Raw genomic sequence first — 23575 nt, 5'->3', positions numbered from 1 at the left:
GGTGGGGAGAAGCATAACCCAGATTGTTGTTCAGACGAGAATAAATTCAGCTTGGAGGGCCCTTTTTAAAAAAAATTATTAAAAAAAGAGGACAGGCAGGAGACCTTTCTGCCGAGGAATTTGTTTATTCCATGGTGTAACTGCTTAAGGCAGGTGCTTAAATCACAAAGACAATTAAAAATTAGTTCCTCAGTCCCAAATGGCCAATGCTAATATAGCTTTTACAGTCACTAGAGATCTCAAGCACACTTAGTATTAACACAACTAGTACTACACAAACCTTCCCCAGACTTAAAGCAACCATTTAAAAGATCAGGAATGGCTGAAAGCTGGCAGAAAGAGCAAGAAAAAAGTGTCCTTAGATATTATAAAATGTAAATTTGAACAATACTAGGGCTGTAATTATCTTTATACTCTGCTGAAAGCCTATTTGATGAGAAAAATATACGTATAATGTTACAATAATACAAACCTTCTCTCCATTCAGTGCAACATTAACAACTCCAATCGAGACTTGCATCCACCTTTCAGTTGGATTGAACATGCTGAGTGATGTTTGCGATGCTATTCCAACACAACACGAATTTGGAAACTTCAATTCCTCTGGGACCAGCACATGACCTGAAACAAAAGGTTTTTTTTTCGGGGGTGGGGAATAATTTGGGAGTAAGAAAAAAACCACAAATTACACCAAAGCCCATCAGTTTACAAAGTTATTAAACTACATCCTTCTTTTAGGGCTTAAAATATCACATAGCACGCTCTGAATCAGTCAGCTGGTGGTCCGCTTGCCCCCACACCTCCGCCAATACCTCTTAATTTTCATCCAACAGCTAACTTTAAAAAGAGAAAATAAATACTCAGTTTATTTGGAGCTTTGACTGAACAATGTACCCTTGGACAATTCACCATTATTTTGTTACCCCTTCTCCCCACTCTCGATTAACTGTAGGTACAGGGGGAACTCTAAAATTGGCTTCTAGGTAGTCACTTGTTTGTGAGTGTCTAATCTAACTCATGAAGGTAATGTCATAGATCATACAATGAGCTCGGTGATTTCCCAGCAAATTATCTCGGTAAGGATTCCACATCCACTGCTGGATCCCTTAACTCAGAAGTCTATAGGTTACCAATCTTCCGCGGTGGGGACTAAAAGTACAAAGCTTTCTTGGGTTATAGCTTGATAGCTCTCCCAATGCCTCTCAGGGACATACTTACAGGTTGGTTTGACTATCTCTGGTGGAACAGAAACTGAAGAATGGCTGGTGCCATGTGGCACTGCAATGTTTCAGCAATAATTTCCCTGGCAATGCTGCAATCTCTTGAGAGAAGTCCTGTGCTACTAGACTGATAATTACCTTCTTGGAGAGGTCAGATGCAATTTGCCTTTTGTTTGTATATGAGGCAGCACCAATCAGTGCTGAAGATGTCTTGGTGCTAAGCATGTTCTCAGTACCAGCGATCTTTCAGTATCAAGGGGCTTCAAAAATGTTCCTTGGCACTTCTGCGTGCCAATGCCATTTCATGATCATCCTATTCTGGTGATTTCCCGACATTAATTTAAATCATCGATTCCTCAGCACCAAATGGCACAGCAAGTGTGTCTCCAATGAAAACCCTCCCTCCCTAACAGAGTCGGGTTGGACATTTTTTAGGCTTACCATGCCTACGTATCTTGTGCTGCTGTTCCTTACCAGTGCATTGTGAACCTGAGCCAAATCTGGAAAATCATAGTATTAAGAGCATCGATGATTGTGAGATGACCATTGCATTTTGTCAAATGCTTAAAGCCTTTGCCATATGTTGGTGCAGACACGCTGAACCAAATATGGAGGCATTTAGTTACTTTTTGATCCAGGTAATATATTGCATAGATAGATCATACCACATGGCCAAAGCACAGCTGGGGCAAACTCAGTGTACCAAATGTAATATTAAATTTTCTGCTTCAACCGTTGACTGTTAATGCTCATTTCTTTTTTCTGCTTCATTTGCTTTTTACATGGCTATCTACAGAACACAGTGTAGGTTCTTTGCGTTACTTGTAATGATCATAGCATTTCTTTTTACCACCAAGTTGGGCTTCTGGAAAACGGAAGAAAAAAAATCTGCATTGTCCCGGTTAGATATAAATATACTGGACACAAATGTTCCCTTTAATTATTATTATTTTTTTTTATTTTTTTATTTTTTTTTGAGTGCACAACCCCTTTAAGGGACTGCATGGCCCATTCAAAATATGCGCATGTTCGGTTTTTCCAATTTAAAAGCCGGCTGCGAGGCGGCTACAGAGCGCAGCACGGCCGCGCAGCTTAAAGGGAACATTGCTTGACACCCAGTCAAATGTAATCTACTCCTGTAGAGGCTAGGGATATTGACTCCAGTTTGGCAACAGGAGGTCAGGGGTGAGCCAAAAAATTTAGTTGCAGAAAAATGAACTGACTCAATGGTGCAGATTTTGTGTGATGCAAGATCGTGTGTGCGGCATTGTTGCATGTGCAATGACATGACATTTTCCTGCTGGTACTCAGTACATGGTTCCCCAGAAGCTATACTCCTATGGCATGTGGAAGAATGAACGAGGCTACACTCCTGTAGTGTATCGAAGATGTGAATGAAGACTATCCAATTCTAGCAGTAACTTCATCTCCAAAATGTTACCCAAACAAAAATACTTACCAGCATCTCTCAATTGAAGTCCACCTGACCATTGATCAAACATGCCTATTCCAGGAGGCTGGTAGCTAACAGGCTGTGTTTTAAAATTGGAGTCCAAAGGAACGGTGTGTGCACTGTAGAACTGAGCCGGGTCTAGCATCCTTGTCCCTAATTTAGGATCAAGGTGAGTCCCAAATGATTGAATATTCCCCATGAGCATATTAGCACCAGGCAAACCAGCTGCAAGACTATACATATTAGACGACAAAGCGTTGCCCAAGTAGCATGAAGTCAAAGGCACATTTATGCAATTGGTAGAAGAAGTCAGAGTTCCCAGGTACTGCTGGGCCAGTGGAGTTGTGAACAATGAATGTCCAGTAAGTAATGTTGGACCTGCTGAAGGCACATCTGAAGAAGCTCCATGAGGTTTAAAGCTTGAAATAGGCATATATTTGCCATCAGTATTTAATGGTGGGAAAACACCCAATCCATTATTAGTCGTAGAGGTAACACAATGCATTCGGTTCATCTTGTCCTGCCGAGGTGCACTAACAAGATCAGCTGTTTGTAGTGCACATGATTCTTTGTACACCGTTGGCTTGCCTGATATGGGAGAAGGAAAAGCATCCAACTGCTGCATACTTGATCTTAGCATTTTTGCTTTCTCAGATTGTGGAGAAGATAGCTTGTTAACATTTTGGACACCACATCCATCTTCATGTTTACCCACAGGACTTCTGCATTCATGGCTTCTTGGTTCCGAGCTAGGATTGAAAGAAACATCTGTACATTCTTCCAGTGAGTTAGGAAATGTCAATTCACTTGTATTAACGATAGTTTGATCTGGCGTTGTAGTGGGACTCGATCGAATAATTGTAGTACTTAGCTCGATGGTTTTGTCATTCTGTGGAGAAAAATGACACTTTTAGGAACAGTATATACTGTAGATTGAACTGTTCAAGGGATTGGTAAAACATGGTTCAGAAATTTAAAAGAAACTATGAAGGGCTGTGTCAATATGAAAATACAATATAACAAGGAACGATATAAAGATTGTTGGCTACTAAAGACTGCATACAATCTACTGTATTATGGGTTTTATGCATTTTTTTAATCTTCTGGATTTTGCAAAACTTTCCCTGATTTGGGAATTCAAGAATATCTATCCAGTCTTAAAACTTTCATTATTGAACTCTGGACAAATTGTACAACAAATCACTGTGTGGTCAGCTGTGGTGTGACATCAGTCAATTATTTCTGAAATAAAGATCTTCCAAATACAGATATTTGAGTTTAGAATACAGGAGACTTTGGTTTATCCGGAGGTTGTATGTCCGGAAACCTTGATCTACCGGCAGAAATCAGGAGCCGTTTGGTTAGGTTTTTTTTCTTCTCGTGGCTTTTTTTTTTCCCCCCCAACAGTCGGGCTTTGGAAAGTCTCTCTGAAGCTGTTGCTAAGCTACAGAGACGCTTCCAAGGTACGGGCCGACTGTTTAGAAGCTGTTGCTAAGCAACAGTGTTTGTTGTCAGATACGGAGATGAAAACCTCCGTATGCTTCAACATTAACGCTGGTATGTCCGGCAGTTTTGATGGGACGGCAACAGCTCGGTCCCGTCGGTGCCGGATATAACAAAGTTTCCTGTATATGGATATGCCAGATGCTTTTAAAAAAGAATATATGCACTAGGAGATTGGACAGGGGATGGGGGGCGAGAGAGAAAAGAGAATAGGAATAAACAGTAAGGACATCATGTGATGTTTCCAGTATGGCCTTTCGGAAGCGCAGGCTATAACATTTTAAATCAACAGAAAACAGAGAACCCCAATTTAAATATGCAAAACATTTGTTTTCAGAAACCAATCTATGTCTACACACTTGGGCCTAGAAATTCAGTTTGGGGCGGCCAGCTCGCTCGCGCCCAGAAAGTACCGCTGCGCCCGCCGGAAATTCAGTTTCAGCCCCCCAACTCGAAGGCGGCCGCTATTCAAGGGTTTCGGCGCCCCCACTTGGGGCGCTGAAACTGAATATCGGCGCGCTAGGTGCCGCAGCGCCACCCGCTGCGGAGCGGCAGGCTGCGGTACTGCAGGCCTTCCTCCCTCTCTTAAGGGGGAGGTGCCTGCAACAGCGAGATCGCCGCTCACTAGTGCCGGCAAATGAGTCCGGCACCACGGAGAAGTGCTGGGCTCCCGGAAAACAGCCGGCAATGCCGCGGGGGGGCGGCCGCCGAAAAAGCGGCCGACCACACCTCCGCCTTAACTCGCCCCACTAACGCTACAGGACGGCCCCGTTTTCTGATCGCTGTGTGCGGCCGCTGCGGAAGAGGCGGCCGCAACTAAATATGGCGGTCGGGCCGGTAGTGGGGCGGTAGCGGGGCACTGCGCACACCGATGACGTCATCGGTGGCAGCGCAGCGCTACTGGCTAACGCCGCCATCACCGCAGCGCTGAATATCGGCGAAAGCTCAGCAAGTGGCGCAAAAGCCCTCTTTGGGCGAAAACTGGGCGCAAAGCCTACTGAATTTCTAGCCCTTGGAATATTACATAGAATTAACAGCACAGAAACAGGCCATTCGGCCCAACAGATCTATGCCAGTGTTCATGCTTCACACGAGCCTCCTCTCACTTTACTTCATCTCATCCTATCAACATATCCTTCTATTCCTTTCTTGCTCATGTACTTACCTAGCTTCCCCTTATATACATCTATGCTATTCGCCTTAACTACTCCTTATGGTAGCAAGTTCCACATTATCACCGCACTGAGTAAAGAAGTCTCTCCTGAACTCCTTATTGGATTTATTAATGACCATCTTATATTTATGACCCCTAGCTTTGGTCTCCCCCACAAGTGGAAACATCTTCTCTACGTCTACCCTATCGAACACCGTCATAATTTTAAAAACCTCTGTCAAGTCATCAGGTATATTCTAGAGCTACATTAAATCTGCAAAACAAAAAAAGGAGGGGGAACATATTGTCCGAGGCGTCCATCTCCAGTGGTGTTACTGGCCATAAAAGAATTGAAAGCCAAGTTAATCAACCAACAACTGAGAACAAGAGCTTGCAACTGTACACTTCAAGAGCTCCCAAACACTTCGAAAACAGATAGAATGAGCCAGAGGAAATAACAGAGATCTGAAACTTGAATAAGTGAATCAGATAGAGAGGAAACGAGTAAACAGCAAAAAATGAGCCTGCAGCAATAATTTGAGAGAACACGATAGTGAACAGAAGGCAATGGACCAATAATTTCAACCACATTCCTCCTGCACAAATTACATCTACTGGTGGGCCTATTTGCAATTTTTTAAAAATTGCTGCCTTTGCCATTTGTCCAGATATAGGAGCAGCTGAAACTAGCATTAAGGTAGTTCCAACAACCCAAGGCCATACCACCAGAGTGGACCAATAAATTTAGTTTGTATGTAAATGAGGTCTGGGTGAAGTTGATCTATGGCCAGTCAACAATTCTCATTTCTCACCCTTTCTGTATTCTATTCAGATTTACTGAGGGAATGCAGGTTATAAAAGAAATCAGTCAAAATCTGAAAGATTCAAGTTAATGGTACCAAGACATACTTGTGAGTCTCTCAGTTAAGTGGATAAGTAAAGGCCTGATATACCCAGACAATGGTCTCCCTACATTCAGTGGCTAAACTGTGATCCATCTCCTCTAAATGTGGAGGCAAATTTGGAGAATTATCACTCTCCTTGAGTGGCAAAAGGAATATATAATTTTTTAACCCAATGCACTTTCTTGGCATGCTCCCCTTCACACTGCCAGTTAATTTTTTGCAAACCACAAGATTTCTTTGGGTGGGTAGGGAGGAGAGAAGTGAACAGCTACGCTAAACTTGAAGTAGTTATGGGGCCACCCTGAATTACACCATATAAGCTGTGCTCAATAGGTGCCCTTACAGGGAAATCCTATTAATGCTTCCTTGTACTGCAATTGAAGTTTTGTCTGTTGAGTTGCTTGTCCTTTACACAATAGAGCAAAGTCCAGGTAGGAATTTGGCAGTTATACACAAACCCAGTAAGATGAATGAGGCTTAAAGTTGCCACCATTGTGAGCCAACCCTATATGCCCAATTGAGAATAAACGCTTTCACTGGAGGGTATGGTGATTGGCACATCAGTAAGATTAATCATCTGTGACAAGTGGCTGGGTTTAGTGAGGAAACATAGGATATAGGAGTAGGCCATTCAGCCCCTCGAGGCTGTTCGGCCATTCAATTAGATCATGGCTGGTCTGTATCTTAAATCTACCAGTCTTGGTTCTGTAACCCTTAATACCCCTGGCTAACAAAAATCTATCAATCTCAGTTTTGACATTTTTAACTGACCCCCCCAGCCTCAACAGCTTTTTTGGAGACAGAGAGAAGTTTTCTAGATTTCTACTACCTTTTATGCGAAGAAGTGCTTCCTGATATCATCCCTGAACAGCCTAGCTCTAATTTTAAGGTTATGCTGCCTCGTTTTGGACTTCTTTCCCCCCCCCCCGCCCCCAACAAAGGAAACAGCTTCTCTATCTACCCTGTCAATTCCTTTAATCATCTTAAACACCTCAATTAGATCACCCCTTAATCTTCTATACTCAAGGGAATACAAGCCTAGACCAACCGCATGTGGAGGTAAGCATGGTTTCTCAGAAGTGAAGTTTTGGGGCTTTTCCGAGGGTGGAAGCTTCGTTTGGTTCAGCCAGGCGAAGGGGTTTGTGCGACTGGGTAATTCATTGGTAGGGGTGGAGTTAGAGTCCACCATAGCAACAAGGGAATTACTGCTCGTTATAGTCCCCAGTTTTGTACTGTATGTATGTTGATTGTAATCTGGAGTTTATTCTCCACAGAGACAGTGATTTTGTTTATTAGTGCATGTTTTAGCCAGTGTATGTTAGACCAAATAAATACGAGTTTGATTTTTCACCGAAGCATTCCTGTCCATGACTTATTTCATTTACACTCTGAATAATAATTCCCAGGTATAGAACTTTCGTAAGGCGGGGGCGATTTGAACCGTCTGTCTAGCAATTGGGCTAGGATCAAAAACCGCTTACAGTATCATTAAGATGAATCTGTGCTGCACCCCCTCCAACGCCAGTACAGGTAGACTATCCTTTATCCGAAAACCTCGGGACCAGCCGAGTTTCGGATAAAGGAGAATTTCGGATTTCGGAAGGTGGGTCGGCGGGGGGTCGTGTGCACGACTTACGCTGACGCTCAGCGGAAGTCAGTCGGGGTCGGCGCCGGCGGGGTACGCGGGGGGGGGTCGGGGCCGGCGGGGGGGTCGGCGGTTGTCGGGGCTGGCGGGGTCCGCGGGGGGGTCGGCGGTTGTCGGGGCTGGCGGGGTCGGCGGTTGTCGGGGTCCGCGGGGGGGTCGGCGGTTGTCGGGGCCGGCGGGGGGGGGGTCGGCGGCTGTCGGGGTCCGCGGGGGCGTCGGCGGTTGTCGGGGCTGGCGGGGGGGTCGGCGGTTGTCGGGGCTGGCGGGGTCCGCGGGGGCGTCGGCGGTTGTCGGGGCTGGCGGGGTCCGCGGGGGGGTTGGCGGTTGTCGGGGCTGGCGGGGTCGTCGGCGGTTGTCGGGGTCGGCGGTTGTCGGGGCCGGCGGGGGGGTCGGCAGTTGTCGGGGCTGGCGGGGTCGGCGGCTGGCGGGGTCGGCGGTTGTCGGGGGGGTCGGCGGGGGGTCGTGCGCACGACTTACCCTTTATCCGAACTTCCGCAACTGGAGCCCTCTAAAAACCTTCGGTTTTTTCGTTCAGCGTAAGTCGTACGCACGACTTACGCTGAACGAAAAAACCTTCGGTTTTTAGAGGGTTTCGGTTTTCGGAAGTCCGGATAAAGGGTAGTCTACCTGTATATCCTTCCTGAGGTGCAGGGCCCAGAACTGAACACAATGCTCTAAATGGGGCCTAACCAGAGCTTTATACAACTGTAACATAACTTTCATCCTTTGATTCACCCCAGAGAATCACCTGCAATGGATTCTCTTTGTGCCCCCGCATAGTTACCTCTGATGTCCCCTCTGATCTATCCTTGGCCTCCTATTTCTCATCTATCTGCTGCCCCTCGGCGACATCATCTGAAAAAACAGCATCAGTTTCCACATGTATGCTGATGACATCCAGCTCTGCCTTACCACCAGTTTTCTCGACCCCTCCACGGTCTCTAAATTGTCAGACTGCTTCTCCGACATCCAGTTCTGGATAAGCAAAAATTTTCTCCAATTAAATATTGGGAAGACCGAAGCCATTGTTTTCGGTCCACGTCACAAACTCTGTTCCTTAGCCACTAGCTCCATCCCTCTCTCTGTCTGAGGCTGAACTACACTGTTTACAATCTTGCTGTCATATCTGACCCCGAAATGAGCTTCCGACGACATATCCATGGCATAACCAAGACTGCCTATTTCCACCTCCGCAACATCGCCCACCCCCACCCTTGCCTCAGCTCATCCGCTGCTGAAACCCTCATCCAAACCTTTATTACCTCTAGACTGGACTATTCCAACGCACTCCTGGCTGGCCTCCCACGTTCTACCCTCTGTAAACTCGGCTGCCTGTGTCCTAACTCACACCAAGTCCCATTCACCCATCACCCCTGTGCTCGCTGACCTACATTGGCTCCCGGTTAAGCAACGCCTCAATTTCAAAATTCTCATCTTTGTTTTCAAATCCCTCCAGGGCCTCGCCCCTCCCTATCTCTGTAATCTCCTCCAGCCCACAACCCTGCCCCACCCCGAGATACCTGCGCTTCTCTAATTGGTGGCCGTGCCTTCTGTTGCCTTGGCCCTAACCTCTGGAATTCCCTGCCTTAACCACTCCGCCTCTCTTTCCTCCTTTAAGACGCTCCTTAAAACCTACTTCTTGGACCAAGCTTCTGGTCATCTGCCCGAATTTCTCCTTCTGTGGCTCGGTGTCAAATTTTTTGTCTTATAATACTCCTGTGAAGCACCTTGGGACGTTTTACTATGTTAAAGGTGCTATGTAAAGACAAGTTGTTGTTGCTGCATTCCAGCCTCCTTGAGATAAATGCCAGATATTAGTCTTTTTAATTAATTTTTGTACCTGCCACTAGCAGTTAGTGATTTCTGTCCTTGGGTCGAAAGTGGATGACCTCACACTTTCCCACATTGAAGTCCATCTGCCACAGTTTTGCCCACTCACTTAATTTATCCATGTCCCATTGCAATTTCCTGCTCCCATCTACACTATTTACTGTGCCACCCAACTTGGTGGGCAAAACCTCATCAAAACCTAGGCTTGAGGGTTTCTTGGTAGTCTCAATAAGACAAATTAACCCGTTAATCAGTTGGAATTCAGGTTTTCCCACTGAAATGGGCTCCGACTCACCAGCTGATTTTTAATTGATTATGGGTGATTTGGCAAGAGCCCTGAATTCGAACAACCTGGAAATCATCCACTGTGGATTACACAAACTACAAGCCAGTTTGAGCCATACCAGCTGTACTTACGATCTGACTTGTATGAAAGCTAGAAGCAATGTTAAAATATTTTTGTACATGCACACACATGCGTACATACACAAAATAGAGCCAATAAAGAATTTGCAAATGCTGAAAATAAAACAGAAAATGCTGGAAATACATAGGGCAGGATTTTCATTGGGCTGTGGAGGCGTGTGGGGGGTTAAAATTGCAAAATCGGGGGGGCACGAACCCATCCCGCCCCCATGCCAGTTTCAAAGGAGGCGGATACCCGACCTGCGCTGGGACCCGCCTCCTCGAGGCGGGAAGGGGATTAGTGCCAATTAACTGCCTGTTAACAGGTCACAGGCAGCTTTTAGCCTAATCCCTATTTTTATTCCTGAAGTGTGGGATTCCCGACGGCTCCAAACCATGATAAGTTAGCGAGGCGGACTGTCGAGCTGAAGGGTTCGAGTTGTCTGGTGTTCAGATGAGTGATGGGTGCATGAGTGCAGGGGTAAGTGTGTTTGGTGTGCGTAAAGTGTTTAAATAAGTTTTACTTACCTTTACAGCCTTCCTTCCTTCAGGTCTCGGGAGTCCCTCATCTCACCGGCACAGAAAGCAGAATGGCTGCGAGCTGTCAAAAGTTGCAGCATTCAGCTTTCTGTTCTGGAGAGATCTCTAAATCATCCTGAGAGGAAGGAATTAACTTAGTGTACAGACTGTCAGTGTTTGACAGCTTCAAACAGTTGTCAAATGCTGATATTTCATCTGTCAAAAGCTCTTGACAGATGAAATGTCAATCTGTGACGTCACCTGTTGCCGGGTGGCCCTTAATTGGCCTGCTGAGCCTGCTGGGCTGGCTCAACAAGGTCAATCAAGTGAAAATCGCGTGGATTGGCCACAACTCGATGGAGGCGGGACTACAACCCCAAAAGTTGTAGTCCCGCCTCCTACACGCCTCCGGTATCAAAATCCAGCCCATAATATGTACATCAGCATCTGTAAAGAAAAAAGAAACGTAGAAACCCTTCAAGAGAGCTCAGAAGTTTAAATGATGGTGTCTAATTGAAATGTTAATCTGTTTTTTCTTTTCAGATGCCATTTGGCCTGCTGTATATTTTTACCTTTTTGTTTTTACTTCAATAGCAATTAGCACCTTTTTTTCTACCCGCTTCCTACAATTGTTTCTTCGAACAAGGTGATAATTGAAAGTTTTCCCTGTGTAGTGATCATAAATTGTGATCTTTTGCTTTTGAAATGCCTTCCAGAAGTCATTAGTGTAATATCCTAACATTGAGAGATTACTACTTAGTTCAACTATTTACTTTCAACTTTAAGATGCCGTCTCGGCCCCTGCCTCAGCTCATCTGCTGCTGAAACTCTCATTCATGCCTTTCTAACCTCTTGACTCGACTGGCCGATCTGCCACCTTACACCCTCCATAAACTTGAGCTCATCCAAAACTCTGCTGCCCCGTGTCCTAACTCGCACCAAGCCCCATTCACCCATCACCCTGTGTTCGCTGACCTAGTCCGACAACACCTCGATTTAAAAATTCTCATCCTTGTTTACAAAACCTTCCATAGCCTCACCCCTCCCTATCTCTGTAACCTCCTCCACCCCACAACCCTCCAAGATCTATGCGCACCTCCAATTCTGGCCCTCTTGCGCATCCCCGATTGTCATCATTTCACTATTGGCAGCCGTGTCTTCAGCTGCCTGGGTCCTAATCTCTGGAATTCCCTCACTAAAACTCTCTGCTTTTTGTCACCTGTCCCAATATCTCCTTATGCGGCTTGATGTCAAATTTTGTTTGATAATGCTCCTGTGAAGTGCCTTGGGATGTTTAAGGCACTACATAAATGTAAAGTTGTTGTTTCAGTTAGGAAAACAGTTTGTTAAGTAAAATATTCCAGAGTTTCTCCTACCTTAGGATTCACTGGACTGCCAATGGCTGTGCTGTTCTGTAGTATTGCCTCAATACCAGATATATAGCTCAGTCTGCTAAGGTTTGGGCTGGAGTGTGTTAAAGAGGATGAACTGCTGAAAAAGGGAAGATTTATTTTCAGGAATAGAAAATCAGCCCTGCAATTAACACAGACATATTAAGGTAACAAACCATCAATGCAGGAATCTGGTAATTTTGTTCCCCTCCCCTTCTCCAATGTTTGCACTCCTCTCCTGAAGGTCCCAAGCTCTATGGTTCCTTGGACACTGGTACTACTTCAGTACGCAACTGAGTGGACGTTCTTCATGAGAACCTCGACAGCGAATGTCAGCAGGGTACTCACCCTTCAAGGGCATTGTAACTGGCCCCAATCTGAGCCTCATCCTTGGGCAAAGTGCACACTTTCCAGCAAGTCAATTGTAGCACTCCCGACTACTGGTCCATCTGAGCTCAGCTAACTAAACAAAGATCAAAAATGAACCTGTGGCTCTGCTCTGTATGGCTTGATTCTACACCAGGCAATGCCTTCATCCACAACACTATCACGGGATTCTAATCTTTACTTACAGAATATGTTTATAGGGATTTTGTTGTTTACATAGTCTTTCAAATAGTACAACCCTCAAGTAAAAATGATAATTTTTAAGATTATGGCACACCTTTCTGCTCTGTTTGATGGGCTTCGAAAAATGTGCAAAAAATATGGTGGTCCATGGCAGTCTACACAACCCAAAGAGCCAGGTAGGAGTACAACATTAAAAAAGCTATTTTTCCGTTACCTTGTCCAATTTCTCCCCATCTCTCCTGAAGCTTGCGTTGCCACAGAAGCTGGCTAAGCTTCAGTACCTTGCCCACGTGTCTATTATTCATGTGTGAACTAACGTGGTGCAAACTGGCAAGCTATTCAACTGTTGGGGGAAGGAGGCGGAAAGGATCACAGCTGAGCCAGATCTCGTCCTCATCCGATGCCCACAATCCTGCATGTCCCAGCATGGGCTACTGGATAGCAAACAAGCGGACCTTTCCCAAGTCCAGAGACACCAGGCCCCAACTGGCACCAGAGCCTAGATCATCTAAACCAAAATGGAATATGGAACCTTCCTGTTGTGTATGGCTCAGCTTTATGCAGTGTTGAATTTAATCAACTGAGCCATCAGAGACGAGGTCTTCCTATTTTGAAGTGGCTCTTTGCAAATCAACCAGAGATATTCTACAGAAATATTGTTATGGAAACAAAGTTTGGGGGGGGGGGGGGGAAGAGAAGAAGAGATATTTCTTATTCAAAGAACCCCCCATTTTTCATTAAAACACAGATTATAATTAAATAAAATTCATAAATATTTTGAAGAAAATATCAAACATTCATCTCCATATTTAGTCATTACAGGCATTAAATGCACAGGCCAATATCTCTCCCCCATACTAGGCCATTCATGACAGCACTGACAGGACAATAATCATCCCAGGGTGGTTCCATTGATAAGGGGAGCTGTGGCTTCAGAATAGCTGGGGAGCCAATTCATAGCTGGCCTTCCCAGAATTGTCACATAATTGGGTACAGCAAAAAGCCTCTGGAGAATACAACAGAATGAAATTGTGCTTGAACAAGAGACTTTAGGAAAGTGTTCCTGGTTATTTTTTCCGAGCAAATGAAAGTTAATATTTCTACTGAATAAGGTTGATTGATTAGAAAGGTTTCAAGCATCTGACCTCGTTTAACTACAACATGCAGTGAATTCACCAAAGCCACATTCATAAAATTGAGCAGGGACATACAAACAGAGAATCTCTTTTACTGTACCTTGTGGTAATTTGTAGTTCTGTTACTTGGCTTGGTGAAGAATGAGTCAATGGAGATGTTGATGGTCTCAAATTTAGCTGATCTGGTGCAGAATCGTGATCTTATAATGAAAGAAGACTACGTATTTCATCAGTTAAAAATTATGCACATATTTGCTACATTAAGATAATTTTTCAACTTCAGTGTTAAACAGTGCTGTGGTAAAGTGCAAGAGAGCACCAATGCACAACACCAGAGTTTCAAAAGATGAGTGTACTCACTGAGTTTAGAATTCATGCGTCACTTCGCCTAATGAAATTAGCAGCAACAAATATTTTACTATAGAAGCTGCTCATTAGGATTTCTTTCCAGAATTCCCAAAGTAGTTATTTTCTACCCTAAAATGTTTTATATAGCTATCCTATGCATTTTAAGTCTGATCATCAATAGGTTACACCAAACATACAGGTAAAATAAATTACTTTAAAGGCCTGTGTGTAATTTTTGGCATAAAAATTGATGCAGGGAGGATGTTTCCCCTGGCTGGGGGGTCTAGAACGAGAGGGTCACAGTCTCAGGATACGGGGTAGGACATTTAGGGCTGAGATGAGGAGAAATTTCTTCACTCAAGAGGGTGGTGAACCTGTAGAATTCTCTACCACAGAAGGCTGTGGAGGCCAAGTCACTGAATATATTTAAGAAGGAGATAGATAGATTTCTAGACACAAAAGGCATCAAGGGGTATGGGGAAGAGAGCGGGAATATGGTATTGAGATAGAGGATCAGCCATGATCATATTGAATGGCGGAGCAGGCTTGAAGGGCCGAATGGCCGACTCCTGCTCCTATTTTTCCATGTTTCTAAATTACATGCATGGTGTGTAAATTGCTTAATTACTAAAATTATCTACATATGTTATGCATCATCACACTTGATCTGTTGAAAATTAATACATTAAGTGACTTCACTGTGTTGGGTAGTTCTAAAAAGGTTGCCTTAGAAAAATGGACATGTATTCTTTAATTACAGTGGTCAGTATCATTATAAAGCATTGGGTACCTTATTATTTAACAATTGCTTACCAGTTTCATTGTTTTTTGGTGTAGCAGGGGCACGATTAGATTGTTCAAAGCTGACTCTCTTTTGTTGGCTATGGAGTTCTGAGTTTTCTCGCTCACCTCTTCCTAATTGTGGTTTTGAAGTTACATGCATTTTTCGGTCATCTTCGTATATTGTCTCACTTGTTGATTCCCTAAACCTTTGCTCCACAGGTCCAACAATATGTACTTTTGGACAATGCAAACTGGAATTACTTGTTGTCATACCTTGAACAGCAGAGGGTTGTGAAGAAGCAACAGTCACCTTAACCTTTTTCTGTTCTGCCCTGAACATTCGGTCATCAGATGAGGTTTTCTCAATGGCTTTTTGTGTCATTTCTTTTCGGCTTTCAGTCTTTGTTTTACATCGGGTTTTATCAGAGCTGGATTCATTCTCCCCCAGACAAACTTTCTGCGCAGAAGGCCCAGTTAAAAAAGATTTGCCTTGTTTCTTCACTGCTGTGGTAGTAGCATTCATGTTTGGCATTTCATTGACTTTACCTCCACTTGAAATAACTCGGTTATCAAAAGATCCTTCTTTTACCATTAACTTCACATCGGTAAACTTATTGCCACCCTGTTTGGGACCAGGAGATGTGTTAGTCTCAAGTACACACGTTTCATTTGAGTGGCCATTCTGACGATGTGCTCTGATCTTGCCCTGAACTGATTTGACTGACTGACAAGTTTCATCTGACTGAGCGACACTTCCTGTTTCAATAGCATTAAATTGCCATTCTTTTGAATGTAATATTTTCTTCTTGTCCTGCTTGCTGGCACTAGTCACGGTAGTTTCCCCTGAAAATGAATTCGATGTGCTGCGAGGATTCCTGGAACTTTCAGATGACTCAACAGACTCTAAACTGTAAGTAGAAATAGATTCTGACCGTGACTTAAATTCAGATTTCAGAACTTCACTTTCACTGATCTCAGATTTTTCAAGATTTTTCTCCACAGAAGCACCTAAATCGTTGATCACATTGCTTTTCTGGTCCTTCAGTTGCACACTTGGTTTTCTGCTAGTTGATGCAGGCTCATTTTTCTTCCTGTTTTTATTAGAAAGCTCCAAAATCATAGCAGCTAGCTGAGCAGGATCGGCACTCACAGAGGCATCAGCTATAGCAGAAGCAATTGTACTTATACTCAAGACTGAATCTGTGCCATTCAATAATACAGGTTGTTTAGCTTTCAGATGCAAACTCGAAAGTTCCGTATTCTAAAAAAGAAAGAGAACAGCTTTTAGCCACATTCATTTATTATCTGAAGTACAATTTAAAACAAATACAGGAAACTCTTTTATCCAGCAGAGATGGGACTGGCGTGGTGCCGGTTGATCAAAAAGTCCGGATTACAGAGGGGTATACTTACCAAGGTATGAGAGCCCCGTACACGGCCACAGGTGCAGGAACCCCGGTTACACGGCCACTAATATATAGTAAAACTTACCTGAACCTACTCCTGAATTTTGCCGGTTAAAAGTGGGTTTCCTGTATACAAATGATGTTCTCTGCATGCTACACATTTTATTCAGCAAGTTAGTGTCAAATATAACTTTTTCACAGCATTTAAAACAGAGCATATCTAAATGCAATGTTTAAATATGCAAGAATCAAACAACAAAATGGCACTAACCTCACTTTCATTCGTGTGAATATTTGAATTTGGTTCCTTGTTGGTTTGAAATGTGTCATTTTCAGTCTGCTTATCCATCAGTAATGTAGTAGAAAATTCTGTCGGAGTTTCTTGCTGCGTGTTCTCCAGGTCATCTGCATAAAAACAAAGTCCTTAATGTCTCATAATGTAACATTATGAAAAATGAGAGAGAGAAAAAAAATGAACCAACAGGAACAAGCACACATGTTGTGAACATGCTTTTGGTCTAAACCAAGAATACCCAGCAATAGAAGAATCCACAACAGCAATATCAAATTGCCTAACCTAATTAGCTGAGTGAATGGTGAATTATATAACATTTTAAAAACAGAATTTAAGATGACAATAAATAACAATTTCAAGTGGGTATGAATTAAGTTTATACAAAACGGGAAATGTAATTTTACAGGCACCTTACAATAATCTGATATTAGATGTTTGCTGAATTTCCCACCAGAAACATGTAGAATGCAGCTGGTACCGTGAATCCTTCTCAAGCTGGGTGACGTGCTTCAAGTTGGTACATAATGCAAATGAGGAACAATTGCACCCTGTTTGTTTAGATGTGTTACCCTCACACCATTTTGATTCCCTCACATGCTGGGGGCTATAGAAGCCCTGCACATCAAACAAAGGAGGGCCACAAGATTGTTTCCTAGTTTATGGGCCCATGGTTATCAGGATAGGTTGAAAGAGCTGGGATGCTTTACTTTAGAAAAGCATGGACTTTGAGGCGATTTAATTGAGGCTTTTAAAATAATGAATGGATTAGATTCAGTCCAAGAGGATAGGCTTTTCAAACTGGATAGATTAAGGGCACATAAGTATAAGTTACAAAAACAATGAACAAAATTAAATGCTAGGAAGTACTTCTTTTCACAAAGAGCCATTGATTACTGGAATAGGTTGCCAGCACGTGCAGTGTGGATTAACTACAAGCATTCAAAAGGGAGTTGGATGAGTTCCCGAGAGTGGCTAACATCTACATATTGAAGGTAGGTGGGTCATCAGGTCTCCTGGAGCTTGCCTGATCATCATTGGGATTGGAGAGGAATTTCGAAACCATCATTCTAAGTGAACCTTTATTCGGTTCTTGCAGCAGCTGACGAATCATGAAATGATTGAATTTTACAGTGTACAAGGAGGCTAATCAACCCATCACACCTGCACATGTACACTGAAAGAGTTATCTACTTTGTGGTCGATTCTCATTGCTCTCAGGGTAACTAGGCATGAATGAATAATAAATACTGCTTTGCCAGTGTCGCCCACATCCCAAGAACAAATTAAAAATGGTTAATCCCATTTCCTGTCCTTTTCTTTCATAGGAACAAGAGTAGACCATTCAGCCCCTTGAGCCTGTTACGCCATTCAACGAGATCATGACTGATCTGTATCTTAACTCCATCTACCCACCGTGGTTCCGTAACCTTACCTCACAAAAATCTATCAATCTCGATTTTGAAATTTTCAATTGACCCCCAGCCTCAACAGCTTTTTGGAGGAGAAAGTTCCAGATTTCCACTACCCTTTGTGTGAAGAAGTGCTCCCTGAATGGCCCAACTCTAATTTTAAGGTTATGGCCCCTTGATCTGGACTCCCCCACCAGAGGAAATAGTTTCTCTCCATCTACCCTATCAAATCTTTTCATCATCTTAAACACCTCAATTAGATCGCCCCTTAATTGTCTATATTCAAGGGACTACAAGCCTAGTTCAGCATGTCCTGTCCTCATAATTTAACTCAAGCCCCGGTTCATTCTGGTGAATCTGCGCTCCACCCACTCCAAGGCCAATATACCGTTCCTGAGGTGTGGTGCCCAGAACTGAATGCAATACTCCAGATGGGATCTAACCAGAGCTCTGTACAGCTGTAACATAATTGCCACCCTTTTGTATTAAAGGCCCCTTGAGATGAAGGCCAAAATTCCATTAGCTGTTTTAAAAAAAAATGTACAATAACACTGCCTATTAAGATAACTTAGTGATCATTGGGCTACTGACCAAATCAGTCTTTATAACCAGACGCCACTATATTCTGAAAGTGAGCATCCAAAATTTGAGGAAGGGAGGAACGGGGATGTGGGTTAGAAAAGGAAGGCATTTACTGTATATCTTCTTAATCAGTCCCTATGAACCAAGGATGACATACTATGCTAAGTTAGGGGAAAAGAAACAAATTACTGATCACCTCTTAACTAATGCACAATTCTTAGAATAATAGAATCTTACAGCATAGGAGATGACCATTTGGCCCATCAAGCCTGTGCCAACTCTTTGAAAGAGCTATCTAATATTAGTCCCACTCCGCTGCTCTTTTCCCATATCCCTGCAAACTTTTCCTTTTCAAGTATACATCCAATTCTTCTTTGAAAGTTACTATTGAATCTGATTCCACCTTTCAGGCAGTGCATTCCAGATCATAACACGCTGGGTTAAAAAAAAAAATTCTCAACTCCCCTCCAGCTCTTTTTCCAATTATCGTAAAAAGTCCTTTGGTTAGCGATCCACCTGCCTGGAAACAGTTTCTCCTTATTTATGCTATCAAAACCTCTCCTAATTTTGGTCACATGTACATTTACTACTGAATATTAAACTTGCATAAAGAAAAGTTTAGATTTTACTCTACCCGGATAAAGTGTGTCATCGTTGCAAAGCTGCCTGGTTTCATCCTGGACTTGCAACAAATCAGTCGGCTGAAATAAAGCAACAGGTGCTCTCTGTTCTGGTGACGTTATGAAATATCCAAATGAAGGCTAGCAGATTTGGGAATTAGTCATGAATTATTACCAACATAAATTTTTAAAAGGAAAAATACATACACAACAGAAGTTTAATTGTATATTTTAGGTTTAAACAAGTTCTTCAGAGCGTCTCTTATGGTTTCTAAGGCGAATTGATCAAGATTCTACTTAATACAGAAACATGAAACTAGAATTCAATTGGAGGCTGATGCAGTTGTATTTTTTTTACAATTATATACATCTATTCCAACCTTGAACTAACCCGTTTTATGCCACTGCATTCTTCCCCAAGACATCCGAGAGCCTCTGATCTTTGACCAAAGAACTCTCCCAGAGTGAGACGGGGGTAACTCTGATTGCCTTGCATGTCAGATGCTGCTTGTGATGCTCTCAGTATCAAGCAGCTATCAGATGGCAGCTTCCAGGAATCGTTTCCAAGTGACCCATCTGTAAGCACCACATCCATTTTATCCTCCTGTGTGGAAGGTGAACAGACACTTCAAATTACGAACCTCAAGTGACTATGAATAAAATGTCTCAATATGTTAGCACTCACTTGGTTAACTGTAGATACCATTTTTAGTTATGTTCATGGATGCCAGGCCGTCGAAAGGAACCTGAAACGTTAACTCTGTTTCTCTCTCCACAGATGCTGCCTGACCTGCTGAGTATTTCCAGCATTTTCTGTTTTTAATCCCAGATTAACACAATACATTGTTACAATTATTCACTTGTCGCTGGCCAATTACTTGGGGAAAAAAAGCCCCTTGCTTCAAATACAAAAAATTTGTTCAGATATGTATCAGACTGGAAGCTTTTTGAATTTAACAGCCAGTTATTTAAATTCTGCTTGGCTGCTCTTACTGTTTGACAGAGTTATCAGCCTCCTTTTTTCAAATCACTGTTTATAGTTCTAAGCTGGCCATATACTGTACCTCCATAGCTGCTGAATTTCAATGCTCTAATTATTAGCCTTTCCAATCTCATGGCTACACTTGGCCCATTAATTTTGTAGGCGCAGGCAATCTACTTCTCCTCCCACCCCCAACACCTAGGAAGCTCTGGAGCGATGTCAAGGTGGCAGAGACCTGGAAACTTAGCATTCCCCACGTGCACTAGAGGAGAAAAATCAGCCACTCTCAGTTTGCTGTAATAGGATGTGAAGTTACAGTGCCAACTGTGCAGCAAGCAGGCATTCTTGGAATTTTAAGAGGCAACGGTACTATTCAATGCAAGCAAGATTAGCAGTGTTATAGCATAGAAACATAGAAGATAGGAGCAGGAGTAGGCCATTCGGCCCTTCGAGCCTGCTCCGCCATTCAATGAGATCATGCCTGATCATCCAAATTCAGTACCCTGTCCCTGCCTTCTCCCCATATCCCTTGATCCCTTTAGCCTCAAGAAACATATCCAACTCTTTCTTGAATATATTTAATGAACTGGCCTCCACCGCCCTCTGTGGCAGAGAATTCCACAGGTTCACCACTCTCTGGGTGAAGAAATTCCTCCTCATTTCTGTCCTAAATGGCTTACCCCTTATCCTTTGACTATGACCCCATGATTTCGATCAACTGGGGACCACTGCAGCATCAACTTATTTTCAGAGAGAATCGTAGAAATTTACAGCACAGAAGGCGGCCATTCAGCTCAGTGTGTCTGTGCCGACCGAAAAATAGCTATCCAGCCTAATCCCACTTTCCAGCTCTTGGTCTGTAGCCAAGTGCATATATCCAAGTAATTTTTAAATACGGATGAGGGTTTCTGCCTCCACCACCCTTTCAGGCAGTAAGTTCCAGACCTCCACCACCCTCTGGGTAAAAAAAAATTCTCAACTCCCCTCTAATCCTTCTACCAATTACTTTAAATCTATGCCCTCTGGTTATTGACCTCTCTGCTAAGGGAAATAGATCCTTCCTATCCACTCTATCCAGGCCCCTCATAATTTTATACACATTGCATTTTACATTGCATCGAGCAACTATTTAAGCTTAACTGCACCTGTTGACAAATTAAGTATGTGGCTATTATTCACTTGCTCCTCTACTAGTTAATAATTTTTTTTTGGCAATTACAGCCAAGTGCAGTGTTATTTGGCCAGGAGAGTAAAGGAGAATCCCGTAGATGCTTAGGAGAGAAACATTAACTACCGGGGTGTAAAAAAAAGTTCCATGTTACACTGAGACATACCTAGATATCAGGGCAAGTCAATTCACTCTCAAACAATGGGTGCTACAGCTCACCTACAAGAATAGTCTGAAAAGCAAAAATAGCAACAGAAAAAGGGGTGAAAGAAACCTCAAAATATACCTATAGCCTTTGACACACTATTGCTGATTCAAAGGCGGAGTCTGTTCCAGCTGGCGTCGGAGGCTGGTGCTCCTCGTCAGATGGGCTCTGAGCATTGATCGGTCAGGTGAATACTGGCACCTCTTCCCAGATCGTGAATTCTCTCATCGCTGTACAGGTGTAAATTTGTCTCTCATGTTTCATAAAAGATGCAAATTATTTTAAAATATAGTGTAGAAAATTGCTAAAGAATCCTTAATTTCTTTGCAAGTTAAGCGAACCTCTGATTTATCTGCTGTTGCTTTCACTTCTGCTTCGGCTTTAAGTTTTACTTCAGGAATTCGCAACCATATTAATCTGGTTCAGTATTTGTAGCCAGAAATAAATGCTCTGTTGGTGTTATTTTCCGTCATCCTTTTCTACCTTCCTTACTCACTCTAGAAATTCCAGCCTCTGTATTTTAGTTTGTTCTCAAAGGCAAGCCCCAATTCCCCGGACCTTCAAAAGGCATCTACACAAGCCTCGATATCTAGGTAAGTTTTCATTAAAGTGCTCCAGGATGAAGAACAGAATAACCTTTGCTCAAGTCTCTCAAACCTGAATAAACTTGTGTTCTTCCTCAAACTCCTCTTGATCATCTTCAATCAATGCAGCAGCTTTGTCTGTAAAAAAAAAGCATTAAAAGCTTTCAGTAAAACATTTCTAGGAAAAAAAAAATCAGAAAGGCATTCCTCAAAACTATTTATTTAAAATGTTTTAGAATAACTAAAATCTTACTGCCAGTTATGAATTCTTCATCTTGAATACTATTGGCTAGATCAGTTGGCAGACCGAACTGATCCTGTTCTTCATTCAGTGAATAATAATAAGCCAAATCGGTCACCCAACTTCCTTCTTCATTTTGGTAAACCACACAAGGTTTCTTCCCTGCAAAGGGGAAAAAATATTGTGTACAAAACTTAACAGGAACCTTTTATGTCCAGTTTTCTCACCCCTCCTTTCCTGAAGATGCCAACTTTTGTATGGTACAGTTCTATGGTGCGAGCAACCCTCCATTACTGTACCCATTCTACATGTGCAACCTCAATGAATAAAGGCAGTTTTTTTTGACTCTCAAATATCAAAGCTGAGCTGGGTACTGCTCTCGCTTGTCATGCACACACATGCACTTACAGTTGCGGTGGCTAGATTCTGAGCAGAGCAGGAACCCTGACCGATTTTCCCCTTTCACATTCAAGTGTGCTGAAGCCAGCTGTAGCATACCTATTGCTACAATGGTTGAGATCCACTATCTTGGCACAAACCAGGAATTAAAATGGATACTCTGCGAATCTGTATTGCTCAGCTGCTCATTGAATACATTTCACAGAATCACAGAATCCCCACAGTGCAGATAGAGGCCATTTCGGCCCATCGAGCCTGCACCGACACATATCCCACCCTATCCCCGTAACCCCACGTATTTAATCCCCTAACACTAAGGGTCAATTTATCATAGCCAAATCAACCTAACCCGCACATCTTTGGACTGTGGGAGGAAACCGGAGCCCCCGGAGGAAACCCACGCAGACACAGGGAGAATGTGCAAACTCCACACAGACAGTCGCCCGAGGCCAGATTTGAACCCGGGTCCCTGGCGCTGTGAGGCAACAGTGCTAACCACTATGCCACCGTGCCCCCCCTCCTTGTAAATCGTTTTGGCATTTTCTCCAGTGTTTCAATGTCCTTTTAATAGTAGAGAGACCAGAACTGTGCATTTGTTCAGATACTGGCGGAAGACTTAAGGTGATGAAACACTATTCAGCAAGCAGGTTGATTAAAGTTTCAAAATTCACTTCAAGAAAATGTCTAGACAATTATATTGTGGTAACTGCTGCCCGCAGAAATCAGTTCATTTGACAGAGACCCACAACTGAATCTGGGATCTTGCGGTCTATATTTTAAAAAAAATTCATTCCTGGGATGTGGGCATCGCTGGCAAGGCCAG

At 43.1% G+C, this 23575-nt stretch overlaps 1 protein-coding gene across 4 annotated transcripts in view; it reads right to left on the bottom strand.

Moving 5' to 3' along the window:
- The window catches only part of cep192 (centrosomal protein 192), a 127916-nt gene that overhangs the window by 71177 nt on the left and 33164 nt on the right, over positions 1-23575 (bottom strand). For 3 of the 4 annotated variants that reach the window (XM_085992318.1, XM_085992315.1, XM_085992317.1), the window contains exons 14-23: positions 22366-22515; positions 22186-22250; positions 19565-19777; positions 19188-19314; positions 16539-16672; positions 14892-16122; positions 13831-13930; positions 12010-12124; positions 2680-3562; positions 473-621 (exon numbers count right to left, since the gene is read on the bottom strand). In XM_085992318.1, coding sequence (XP_085848444.1) covers positions 473-621; positions 2680-3562; positions 12010-12124; positions 13831-13930; positions 14892-16122; positions 16539-16672; positions 19188-19314; positions 19565-19777; positions 22186-22250; positions 22366-22515 — 3167 coding nt within the window. The remainder of the gene's footprint in view (positions 1-472; positions 622-2679; positions 3563-12009; positions 12125-13830; positions 13931-14891; positions 16123-16538; positions 16673-19187; positions 19315-19564; positions 19778-22185; positions 22251-22365; positions 22516-23575) is intronic. The other variant, XM_085992316.1, reaches the window with a different exon arrangement.

This window comes from Somniosus microcephalus, chromosome 7 (genome assembly GCF_052327205.1).
Source record: "Somniosus microcephalus isolate GS21.2 chromosome 7, FLI_Smic_1.0, whole genome shotgun sequence".
NCBI classification, from domain to species: domain Eukaryota; kingdom Metazoa; phylum Chordata; class Chondrichthyes; order Squaliformes; family Somniosidae; genus Somniosus; species Somniosus microcephalus.
This window is presented reverse-complemented; position numbering and strand designations above follow the sequence as displayed.